Genomic DNA, 12,936 nt, shown 5'->3' on the forward strand with positions numbered 1-12,936 from the left:
CTTGTGGTCCCGCGCTAAGAGTCAACTTACAAATGGAATTGAAGGCCAGTACCTTAAATGTGGGTTTAAATCACACATGGTTCATTTACTGAATGTAACTTGAAAGTTAATCAACATGTGTGTATAAAGTGTATATTGTAATCTGGATTGTATGCATGTTTACTGTGGCTTGTGAACAGGGCTCCCCTCTGGGTGTGGCAAACTACATCCATACAGTGCTTCTGGTAACTGCCTATAGTGGCTTTCAGTCTCTCTTTGTGGCCCATGTCTCTGCGGAGGAGTTATAGAGCCCAAGCTCTGTCCTGGTTCCAACTACCATGTACTGGAGGCAGTGCAGGTCCCTTCCAAAATCAACACAAGCCATTTCCAACCCCAAGAAAGTTTGTCAAGGGGCTGCAGTGCAGTGGAGCGAGTCATTCCCTTTTGTCTCTTTCATCAGCTGAATTCCACTTGCACAGGAGGCAGGAGAGAGCAATTTGGCTCACAGCCTCCTCCCCACTGCAGCATCCTGACAGGGATCTGAACTCTAAACTTTCCCACGTCAGAACGGCTGCTGGGGGAAGGGGAAGGCTCTTAGCACTTTATACCAAATGATTGCAGGATCAACTCCATGAGACTCTCTCTGCACGGTTATCTATGAGCAGAACCACAAGTGACAAAAGGCACAGATTGGACACTTGTCAGCTTCCCTCAAGTTTTGATGAGAAATGTAGGCATCCTGGTCTTGCAGCTTGGCTCTCTGACTGCTGTCCAATGGACTTTTCAACTGTCACTTGTCCAACATTCCGCCAGGCTGCCTACATTTATCCTAACAACTCAGAACACAGCATGTTCTTCTCCAGTGACTAGAGTACAAATTTCACAAGCATGTAAAAGCTTGAAGCAAGCCAAGTCACTTGAACAGGCAGACTGTTAACTAGCTGTCTTATCAAGGACAAGATCATCTTATCTGAACTATGAGTGTTTCTGTCACTGGGTCACAGCCTTGGTTTCACTATTACTCTTAAGTACTTACTTCACAGTAGAATAAAAGTACTTGAAATCTTTCCCCAACTGAATACCTCATGGTTCACCAAATCTTACATTAACCAGAATTTATTGCAAGAGACACAAGCTGTTGATAGCAATAATTCTTCTGTTCCTCAGAGGCCCTAACCTATTCATACAATCCTAACTACACATGATCAGTGATTGTTTTAAGAGACACTGAGCAGAACCACAAGTGACAAAAGGCACAGGTTGGACACTTGCCAGCTTCCCTCAAGTTTTGATGGGAAATGTAGGCATCCTGGTCTTGCAGCTTGGCTCTCCGACTGCTGTCCAATGGACTTTTCAACTGTCACTTGTCCAACATTCCGCCAAGCTGCCTACATTCCCCATCAAAACTTGAGGGAAGCTGACAAGTGTCCAATCTGTGCCTTTTGTCACTTGTGGTTCTGCTCACTGGCTATGAAACATGTCCACTGGTAGGGGAACACGTTTTCTACCACGTCAAGACAAATAGTTGAAGTGAGAATATATATGCAAAACAAAAACTAGCATGCTTACCTTTTCTTTCTTAAGGCCATACAGTATAAAAAAACTGGATTGCTTACTACAAGCTTGCATGTTAATAATTTGCAGATCCCTTTATATAAGAAGAAACTGGAAAATCCAGAATCATCCCTTGCTGCTTTAGATGGGACTTGCAATCTTATGTATTTCAAGAACAGATTAAAAGGAGACCTAAAAACTTTCAGATTAAGTAACTGTCATAAAAGGAGAAGGCAGTTCTTCATTATTGCAATGCATAATAGAGGAAGTTGTCTTAAATCACAGGAGCCTAGGTTTAGATTAAACATTAGGGAATTTTAAGATTAATAAGGACAACAGAAGAGCGAGCTTGTTCATAATGTCAGCTACCAAAATTTAGCTTTTCTCCCATGCATGCAGATTTGACCATAAAACTCACGTTTCAAAATGCAAGGAAAAATGCCAGTAATTTTTACATGCTCTGCTGCATCTAGAATAAGCAAAAACGTGCATTGTAAGCAAATTCCATGTTTCTAACCAAATTACAGCCCACAGATCCTCATATCATAGTATTGCCAAATTTTCAAGGAAGTTTTCCTTTGCGATAAAAAGAATAAACGATCCGTATGAAGCACTTCTGTAATCTAGACAGCGCTTACAATTTTGTTTTTTTCAGACTTAAGGATCACCATCCTCTGAAGCTTTCCAAGTTTTCAAAGGCACCCGCCCCTTATATATCAACAGGATACGATTTCTATCTTGGACCTGCTCAAAATATATTATAGGTTGGGGAAAACATGCTATGTTTAGTGGTCTTCCTAATACTTTCAGCAACATTTTACATCTTATCCATTCCAAAGACTCAATAGCAGCACTATTATAAATACTACATTATGATCTCTACCATTTTCAATCTAAATCCTGCCTTACAGTTTGCATGAGGTATCCAGGCCTGTCAATCAATGACAGATGTTAAATAGGGTTGTACTTACCTGTAACCATTGTTCATCGAGTTCTTCTGAGCAGGCACACATCGGGACTATGCACATGCAGGCCTGCCGACCGGAGAAGTTTCTGTCGCTTCCATGGAGTTCCATTAGGGGGCTACTTTTCCCAGTTACGCCCCAGATCGTTTTCCCACCCAAATGAGCATGTGAGGGAGGAGTGATCCCTTGCCCTCAGTTCTACTGAGAGCCAAGCTACAAGTGACACCGTACCCAGGTTGGACACTTGTCAGCTTCCCTCAAGTTTTGATGGGAAATGTAGGCATCCTGGTCTTGCAGCTGTAATGGAGAGCCAAGCTGTAAAACCAGGATGCCTACATTTCCCATCAAAACTTGAGGGAAGCTGACAAGTGTCCAACCTGGGTAAGGTGTCACTTGTAGCTTGGCTCTGAGTCACAACCTCATACTGGATCTTGCCATAAAGTTCACTGCGGGACAGGAAGGAGGGAATGTGTGCCTGCACAGAACTCAATGAATAATAGTTCCAGATAAGTACCACCCTGTTTTCATCGTTATTCTGTGTAGTCCCACATTGAGCTTACAAAGCTAAACACGAGGTGGGGTGAATCTCTCAAGACGTATTTTATTAAAGGCTAAAGAGGATGCCTGTGATCTGGCAGAATGAGCCCTCAGGTGCGGAGAACTCTGGACAGCCCCATGATGATATGCCAACTGAATGATTGAAAGAATCTATCTGGAAATAGTTTGGACTGCGGCCCTTTTACCCTTATTTGAGCCCCTGAAACACACAAATAAATGTGGATCTGTACAAAACTCTTTTGTTCTATACAAATAAAATGACGTTCTTTTGACATTTAATTAGTGCTCTTTCTGCCCTGCATTGTGGGTTTGGACAAAATACAGGCAGGGTGACATCCTAAGATAGGCGAAAGAAGGACAGGACCTTTGGCTTGGATGGAGGACCACCCTATTCTCGTGAAATTAGAGAAATGTTGGGTCAGGCTTAAGTGCTGATAACTCACTCAGTCCTTCTGGTTGATGTGATAGCCACCAAAAAACTCACTTTCAGTGATAGTAACTCCAACATGCAAGTGGCTAGGCACTAAAAGAGTGGTAACATAAGGCGTGAGAATACTAACAATAGGGACCACTGTGAGACCAGTGGTGATCTGGGGGATAAAGATTGAACATCCCCTTGAGGAACTGGCGGAATTTTTGATGGCAGAACACACACTTGCCTTCAACCTGTATGTGGAAGGTAGAAATGGCTGCCAGCTGCACAAATGTAACAGCCAAACTCTGTGACTTCAAGGTGAATAGGTATTCAAAGATCAAAGGCAAAGAGCAACCCTGGCCTGCAGTAGGGCCATTACTCTGTACCCCCTGTGCGAAGTGTTTCCATTTAGAATAGTAAGACCTCCTCATTGAAAGTCTCCTAGCTTTCAGCAAGATTTGTTGCACCTGCACAGAAAAAGTCATGGTCTGGGTCGAATGCGCCATGCTGTTAAATGCATGGAGCTCGGGCTGTGGTGAAATAGTGTTCCCAACTGAATCATGTCTAGTGTCTGGTGAAATGGAATGTTCTTCTGTTTGGACAGAGCACGTAACTTTGGAAACCAAATTTCCAAAAGGGAGCTATAATAGTAGTAGTAGTAGTAGTAGTAGTAGTAGTAGTAGTAGTAGTAGTAGCAGCAGCAACAGCAGCAGCAGCAGCAACAACATTCAATTTATAGACCGACATTCAGGACAACTTAATGCCCACTCAGAGCGGTTTACAAAGTATGTTATTATTATCCCCACAACAAAACACCCTGTGAGGTGGGTGGGGCTGAGACAGCTCCAGAGAACTGTGACTAGCCCAAGGTCACCCAGCTGGCTTCAAGTGGAAGAGTGGGGAATCAAACCCAGCTTCCAGATTAGAGTCCCGTTCTCTTAACCACTACACCAAACTGGATGCAAGAGAATTGGTGGAAACACAAAAATAGGCGGCCTGCCCATACACGTTGGAATGTGTCCCCAATAGAAAGGAGATCACTTCCTGCCATACAGCAAAGCACCGGTACTTTGGCTCTGGCTACCATTGCGAACAGATCCATATCTGGAACACCACACTGCAAGACTATTAAGACTTAAATATGGATCATTCACAATGCACTCGTGATTGGAATTCAGAACCCTGCTCAACACATCTTCTCTGGTGTTTTCTGAACCAGCAATGTGGATAGCACACATAGAAAACATCGTGAATCGCCCAAATCCTGATGCCTGTGCACAAAATATTAGCGATACCGTGCCTCCTTGCTTGTTGACATAGTACATCACCGTGGTATTGTTTGTAGACTCGTTTTGGATCTGAATGTTTTTGCCCCAGAGCATAGCTGTCAATGAGACAAGAACATAACGTATGGTTCTCAGTTCCAGTTCATTAATATGCAATTACTTATCAGACCATATAGTTTGTATCACAACCTTGCTATAATGCGCACCCTAGCCGTGTAACAAAGCATTGGTCATTAAAGTATTTTGATGTTGTTTAGTGCCAAAAGAGAGATCCCTAAACAGGTTGCTATCCTTGCCCCACCACTCCAGAGACTTGAGGACCTATCTTAGGATGGAGAGTTTGTGATTAGGGGAGTGTGAAGATGCTCTAATATTCCTCACAACCCAGTTCTGCAAAGTACGCATATTCAGCCTGGCCCAGGGTACTTCAGCTGTGGTAGGTGCTACAAGACCCAGTAACCTGATTTGAAACATTTTCTTGAAAACACGGCTATCATCAATTTAATTGCTTGTGCCCATAAAGTCAAGATACTGAAGGACGTCCCATTTTTAGTTCGGAAAAGAAGATTTAAGTATAAAAAGCTCGCAGCTCTTCTGAGGGAACGTGGAATAAAGTACAAATGGCTATTTCCGGAAGGTATCTGGTTCAGTTACAAAGATCAAGCTTACAAGATAACATCAGAAGATCAACTAAGGGATTTTGAGGACAAAAATCAAGAATTTCAGCAAGACACCAAGCAAGAAGAAAAGGCAAAGTCTGAAGGGGGGGGGAGGGAACGAGCACTGCGGCTGCAGTTGCTCAGAGAGAATTGCGTCCGAGGCCCAGGGGGGGGGGAGGAAGACTTAATTTGAATTGTAATTTGTATTTTGCAAGGTCAACCACTCCATCAATATCATACAAAGTTTTAATTCTTTAATAATGGCAGTATGAAGGGAAAGCATTATGTGTAGTGTAGTGTTGTTATATGTTGCTGTTTTTTTTTCTTTCCTTCCCCTGGCCCCTTTCTTTCCCTCTGTATTGTTAGTCAATGTAGCTAATAAAAAAAAATAAAAAATCTTTAAAAAAAAAATTTAATTGCTTGTGCCCTAAGAGCTGGGTGACTCTGCCACTTATGGAATCCAAGATTGCACCAACGTAGAACACTTTTTGAGTAGGTTCCAGCCTTGACTTTTTCACATTGATCACTAATCCCAACCTTTGGCATGTTTCTACAATCAGATTGCTATAATTCATTAGCCAATACCTAAATGGAGCAGTGATGAACCAATGATGAACCAATTATTTAGATACGGGGAAAGGGAGCATCCCCAAGATCTAAGGTAGGCTACTACTTGGTGAACACCCTGGGTGCTGTTGAAAGACCAAGGGCAACATTGTGTAGAGAAACACTTTGTTTTGGTATTTAAAATAGAGGTATTTTCTGTGATCCTTCCTAATAAAGATGTGGAAATATGCGTCCTTGAAGTCCAGAAGAGCTCCAAGAAAGACAGCACAAATGATAGGGTGACCATCCTAAATTTTGACACTTTGAGATTCAGATTTAGATCTAGTGTAGTATAGGGTGAAGGCCTCCCATGTTATTTAGGGATTATTAAAAGCTTGGAGAAGAAACCATATTTGGTGTCCAGCATCCTAAACCTCATGAATGGCCCCCTTTTTCCAGGAGGGACTGGATTTTTGAGCTAATTCATGTAAAGTATTATGCACTAAAATTGTTATTAATAATAACATTAACTTAACATTTGATTTATATACCGCCTTTCAGGACAACTTAATGCCCACTCAGAGCGGTTTACAAAGTGTTATTATTACCCCACAACAATCACCCTGTGAGGTGGGTGGGGCTAAGAGAGCTCGAAAGAACTGTGACTCGCCCAAGGTCACCCAGCTGGCTTCAAGTGGAGGAGTGGGGGATCAAACCCGGCTCTCCAGATTAGAGTCCCGCGCTCTTAACCACTACACCAAACTGGCTCAAGGGGAACTTTGACTCTCATTCTGGAAATCTTGCTGAACTTTAAGGTGCCATGGCTCTCGAATCTTGATTTTATGCTGCAGTCCAACACAGCTAATTCATGTATAAAGTATTATGCACTAAGATTGTTATTAAAGTAATTGCTGACATGATTAACTGAAAAAGGAAAAAAAATACTCATTTGTTCACTCAGATCTGTATCTATAAAAAAAATCTTTACTCATATTAGAATTATACAGGAGAATCATCAGAATAATACATAATTTTTTTTATAAAACCGTGTAAGAAATAAGACGCACTACCAATTATTTTCAATACTTTCAGCAAACATTCTTGCTAAGGTTACTTACATAGCAAGAACAGAGACAATAAGTAGTCTTAAAATTTTACAGCATACATTTACATCAAAGATCTACACAATGAATGGATTCTCAGCAATCCAATACTCTGTATCAACCAGGAGTGGAGTTTTCAAACACTTCCTGCAGAATGAATGCTTTCTTGTATTTCAGAATCAGAACCGATTGTATCATTTCTGGAAGGGTCAGTCTGATGTGTACTTGGATCTCCTCTAGCAGAAATGCTTATAGAATGAGGAAGTCTTTTAGAGGAAAGTTTTTTGCTGTCACCACTAGCAACAGTGCTGTATTTGTTACTACTGCTATACAGATTTACACTGGGATCAGAGACTGAACGGTGACGAGTAACTGGTTGTCTCACAGAAGACACTTTTTCTTCCAAATTCACAGCTTTGCTGCTTTTCTCAGAAGATGCATTTTTTTGATGCAAGTTTTTTGATGCATTTTCTTCAGTGCCTTGTTGTAAACTTTGCTGGGACTCACTAGCGACCTGATGTTGTTGTACATCTCTCGAGGCAAGTAGGAAATTATCATCTTGAAATGGAGCCAAATCAGGCTGGAAATGGGAAAGGCCAGGAAAAGAAACTGAACCAGAATTCTAGGGAACAAAAATTGAGATCAAAGTCAGAAAGTAACTAAATCCATACATAGATCCAGAGGAGTTAGCCGTGTTAGTCTGTGGTAGCAAAATCAAAAAGAGTCCAGTAGCACCTTTAAGACTAACCAATTTTATTGTAGCATAAGCTTTCGAGAATCAAGTTCTCTTCGTCAGATCTGACGAAGAGAACTGTGATTCTCGAAAGCTTATGCTACAATAAAATTGGTTAGCCTTAAAGGTGCTACTGGACTCTTTTTGATTTTAAATCCATACAGTTCAGCAACCTTTATTGGCATTACATCCATGTTAAAACTAAATCCATACTGAAAACTATAAACTTGTTTCCTGCATATATTAAATTTATAGATCTAACATGAAATACTTTGAAAAATATGGTATTCTCAACATAAATGGATATCTAGTAAGGTAAGATCGCTACCACTTTCATGTACTGCTTTCTGCACGCTGAAAAAAAGAGAAAGCAGTTTGGAAGCATGAAAGCGAATCCCAAAGAATACAGATTACAAGCAGGCACCTAATAATTCCTTCTCAGGCCTTTTTTGATGGCTCAGTTTATTCCCATGTATGAAATTTTGACAACATTGTTGATTTCAGCTGTACAGAATTGTTTCTCCGTTTTATGCTCCAAGCTTGCAAGTACATATCATTAATTTTTTATTTAAAGTATTTATAATTCTACTTATCAGCCGTAATTCGATTTTCTATCATCCTACAATATAAAAGGCAAGCTGTATTGGCAAAGACTCACTCTTTACCCTTGAGCAGGCGCATTGCTGGCAACTCTGGCCTCAAGGCTGCTGTGAAGCACTCATTTGTCACCAGGAGGGGGCATGTTAAATCGATGGCCTAAGCACTCTTCCCTGCGCCTCCCCTCAGCACCCTCCCACTCTGCCTTCCAGGCTGCTGCAAAGCACCTGCTTGCTGCCAGGAGGGGGCCCACTGAATCAATTTTCTAGAGCCCGATACATTTTTTTCACCCAACAGGCACTGTTTCTAGTTTAATTATATTTGGTAATCACCAGTCTGAACACAAACATTCAAAAAAATTGTATTTACGTGATTATGTAGTTTCCTGAAATTTAGAAATAAATCTTGGGTCTATTGTGCTCCTCACAACTATAAAATCACCTAGATACTCTGAGGATCTGAACTGAAAACACTTTTTGCAGTAGTGCTTGAAGCAAAACTAGGAATCTGCAGCATAAGAAAGTAGAAGAAGAAAGATCCAGAGGAGTTAGCCGTGTTAGTCTGTAGTAGCAAAATCAAAAAGAGTCCAGTAGCACCTTTAAGACTAACCAATTTTATTATAGCATAAGCTTTCGAGAATCAAGTTCTCTTCATCAGATGCCTGATCAAAACTGGTCCAAAAACCAGTGGGAGAACACTTCAATCTACCAGGACATTCCACCAAAGACTTAAAGGTCACTGTGGTTCAACAGAAACCTTTCAAAAACAAAATCCAACGGGAAGCTGCTGAATTGGAATTCATATGCAAATTTGACTCTGTCAAGCTGGGACTGAATAGAGACTATGAATGGTTATCACATTACCACAGGTAACAGATTCTCTTTACAGAGGCGTGATCTGGGGGAGCCCAGTGACGCCTGGTGTGGGCTTTCGGGGACCACAGTTCTCTTTGTCAGATGCAACTGACGGGGAGAGCTGTGGTTACTGAAGGCTTATACTACATAGGAATTGGATACCTTCACTGCTACAAACTGACTGCACACCAAAAGGAGATGTTTACATTTCCAAGCAAAGGAATGTTTTGATTGCCTCTATGCTAATTGCATTCTGTCTTCTTGTGATTTATGTCCCCTTCTCTCTCTTTCCCCCTCCTCTTCTGTATCTGCCCAGTTTTGATCAGGCATCTGATGAAGAGAACTTGATTCTCGAAAGCTTATGCTATAATAAAATTGGTTAGTCTTAAAGGTGCTACTGGACTCTTTTAGAAGAAGAAAGAATGTCTTGCAAATCAAGGCAAAAGGGACGGGATAAAAATGAACAACAGGCAGATACTTTGACATTCTGCACGTGTTTTTGTCTTTTTTCTTCAAATGAATTCTCCTTTTGTGTTATAGCAGGCTTATTTAGAGTAGAAGTCATCTGGGGATGCTGCAACAAGCCAAAATCTGATTGGTCTATACCAGCCATCATTGCAAGTTGTCCCAGTCTACAAGACAAAGAGACATATTGTATACAGTTGTTCATAGAATTACATAAATTATTACATTTTACAATGTTTGTAAGTCAGAATAGTGCAAAGTTGGCTCCAGCAAGATCATTGGCTTCAATAGGCTTAGACTGGAGTAACTGTACACAAGATCACAACATGAGATTTAAAAAAAAAAAGATTACTGTCCCCAGGTTGTATGTGAATACAGAATTCAAGCACTGTTATTTGCTTCCACAAGGTTAAGATCGCAGACTGGAGCCAAATACAGGATGTCAGGTCACCACCAACTCCTTACATGCTTATCTTAAAGACTACTATATAGTATTTAGCTAGACTCCAATATGTACTGAAAATGATTTTTCAACTCTGATTGGTCTCAAATCTAGGGAAACCTGTCTGATTTTCAATATTCTTGCTTGTGAAGCAGTGCTCACCTTCCTTATCCCGTTAAAGCATAATGTATCCATTTTAGACTATAGCAATATTCCTCAGCCCAGATATTATATTATTGGGAGCAGAATTTCTAGGGTTGAATGCACTAAGAGAATCCAAAACTGCAAACTGACAAAAACATAATCACAGACTGTTGTACAAATAGTTGAGAAAGTGAACTCCCCACCCACAATAAGCAGTGTCTTACCCAGCATCTTTAAGAAGATCTAAAAAGGCATGAAACTTTTGGAAAGAGTTCTCAATGCTATCCAGAACTCCTTCATCTTCCAGAATTGTGCCGGCTACTGACTGTGCATGCAGAACTTCTGATAAAGAGCTGTTTAGATTCCTTAATCTGGCATTTTCCGCCTCCAGCTACAAGAAACCAGGAAATAGACTTACTTAAATACTGAAAATTCCTTTTCTCAAACATGTGTTAGATGTAAGAAAATTATGCTATTATTTTAAAATTCAAATTTCTCTAAAGCTACAGCTTTAAAATGATTTTCCTGGAACTTGCTTCCCCCCTCCTATATTATGTAGTAATCCATTCAGAAGTCTCTAACATAGAGAGACAGAATAGGCAGCAATATTCACTCATTATCTGCATCTGTAGGATGATAACTAGATATGGGCACAAAACGGACAAAAAACAAGATTTTTGTGTTTTGTCGCAATCCACGAATTGCAAATCACAAGATTTCATGAAACTGACATGTTTGCCGAAACAATTCGTTAGTTTTGTGATTCATCAGATCCCAGGGCATTTCAACGGCCCCCTTCATACCTGAAGATGCCAAACTCACAGGGAGACTTCAGCTGGCTCTCCTCCACCCACCCTCCCAGTTTGTAATACGTTGATCGGGAAGGTCAACGGGGAGAGTGGGAAGGGAAGTGCTGCCAGAGTGCATGACTGAAACAGGGACCGGGAGTTGCTGGATCAGAGGAGGATGAAGGACCGGCCATGGTGTGCAGCTGGGCCAGGAAGACGGAGTGAGGGGTGGATGGCAGGCACGGATAGTCCCAAGAGTTTGGGATGTGAAGGACGAGCTGGATGTTTCTCCAAAACCCAGCCATACATCCCGAGAACAGGTCTGTGGTTGGCCGACAGACTTGCCTAACAGGGTTTGGAGGAGTGAGATTGGTGTGCCCATGACTACAGAAGGCCCACCTCCTTGGTTGCCTAGGGGATTGACCCCCAGCTCCTGGCTGTATAGGGCAGAATGGAAGCTTTCCAGATGGCTGGGAGAGCTGCCAATCAAGGGTAAGTGGGCTATGATTGGGGTTTCCAATGGCAACAAAAGGTCTGGTCCCATTGTTGCCTAGGGAATCAATGGATCGGCTCCAGCCTGTCTGCAACTACGACTCATTCATGAAGCTAATGAAACAGGCCAAAAAGTCAAGAATTTCGTGATAACCGTGGGCCCCACAAAGTGCTGTTTTGCAACACACGAAACAGCCATTTCATGACGAAACTTGCTTCGTATTTCAATTCGTGCCCATGTCCAATAACAACTCAAAAGGAAGTAATTCTAGGGAGAAATCCTTGGAAGGCCAAAGTCAGGCACTATATGGCCAAGGGGCTAATTCTAGAGAAAAAAAAATGCATACCAAGGTAATATGTTGTCAGTTTGGAGCCAATTTCCACCCCCACAAAGAGATGATGTCAGTTCCAGTGTCAACCAGAAATGATGTCATCAGAGGGCATCCAGCACATACATATGTGTGGATTGGCTCCCATCCACCCCACTCGTTTCCCGATAAGGGGGCAGGCAACCATAAATGAGTTTTGACAGACATTAGTTTTTTTGTGCAATTCTTTCTGTGCTATTTATTGCTTGTTGCTTAGTTTGAATCTCATATGCTTGAATCTCATCAATCATCGCTGCTGATTGTAAACAGGGTGGTTTTCACCTACTCCACCCCTATCCCAAGCATTTCCTGAATGGGATCTCATTTTGGGCAGTTAGCAGAGATTTTCAGGATCCAGTCCATTGAGCAGTGCTGTTTTTGGGCAACTCAAAGGCCAAAACAGGCACATAGTTAGTGTAGTAGTAGGTTTAATTGTATATGGCCAAAGGCCGTCACAATACAAAGTTAAGAACAGTAAAAACAGAAATCTATCTTACAAGCATAAAATACAGTTATTAAAATAATAAAAATAAAATACAATTAAAATGGAACCTTAATAAATACCAGATAGTTATGAAAAAGGTTAGGTTTCTGAGGAAACAATCTTGGCCCTAATCTTTTTTGCAGCTAAGGCAAACAGGGATACTCTGCTAGTGACAAATGAATCAGTATCAGATAACAAAAAAAAAACTAATTTGTCAGTATCAGAGGTAAAGTTACGCCCCACTAACAAGTTAGCAAGAAATTTAGCTCCAACCTCTGCATACATGGGACAAAATAAAGTGTAATGTAGAAGATCCTCAGGAACTGAGGCACCGCATATACAGAGATGGAGAGCCATTGGGGTTTGATATCTTCCTGTAAGTAAAGCTGTTGGCATTGTTTGAAAGCGCAGGGAGGTAAATGATTTACTGAGATTTTGGGATGTGATTTTCACTAAATAAGGAGATCTAACATGATCTCTTTTGATCAGTTTCAAACCACGGGG

At 41.2% G+C, this 12,936-nt stretch overlaps 1 protein-coding gene across 1 annotated transcript in view; it reads right to left on the reverse strand.

Annotated features, from left to right (window-relative positions):
- Positions 1–6,983: 6,983 nt before the first annotated feature.
- The window catches only part of LOC129324437 (centrosomal protein of 78 kDa-like), a 30,054-nt gene continuing 24,101 nt past the window's right edge, over positions 6,984–12,936 (reverse strand). The window contains 3 exon segments of the mRNA XM_054971696.1: positions 6,984–7,687; positions 9,728–9,881; positions 10,525–10,691. Of these exon segments, the coding sequence (XP_054827671.1) occupies positions 7,202–7,687; positions 9,728–9,881; positions 10,525–10,691 (807 nt within the window). The 3' untranslated portion in view covers positions 6,984–7,201.

This window comes from Eublepharis macularius, chromosome 2 (genome assembly GCF_028583425.1).
Source record: "Eublepharis macularius isolate TG4126 chromosome 2, MPM_Emac_v1.0, whole genome shotgun sequence".
NCBI lineage: Eukaryota > Metazoa > Chordata > Lepidosauria > Squamata > Eublepharidae > Eublepharis > Eublepharis macularius.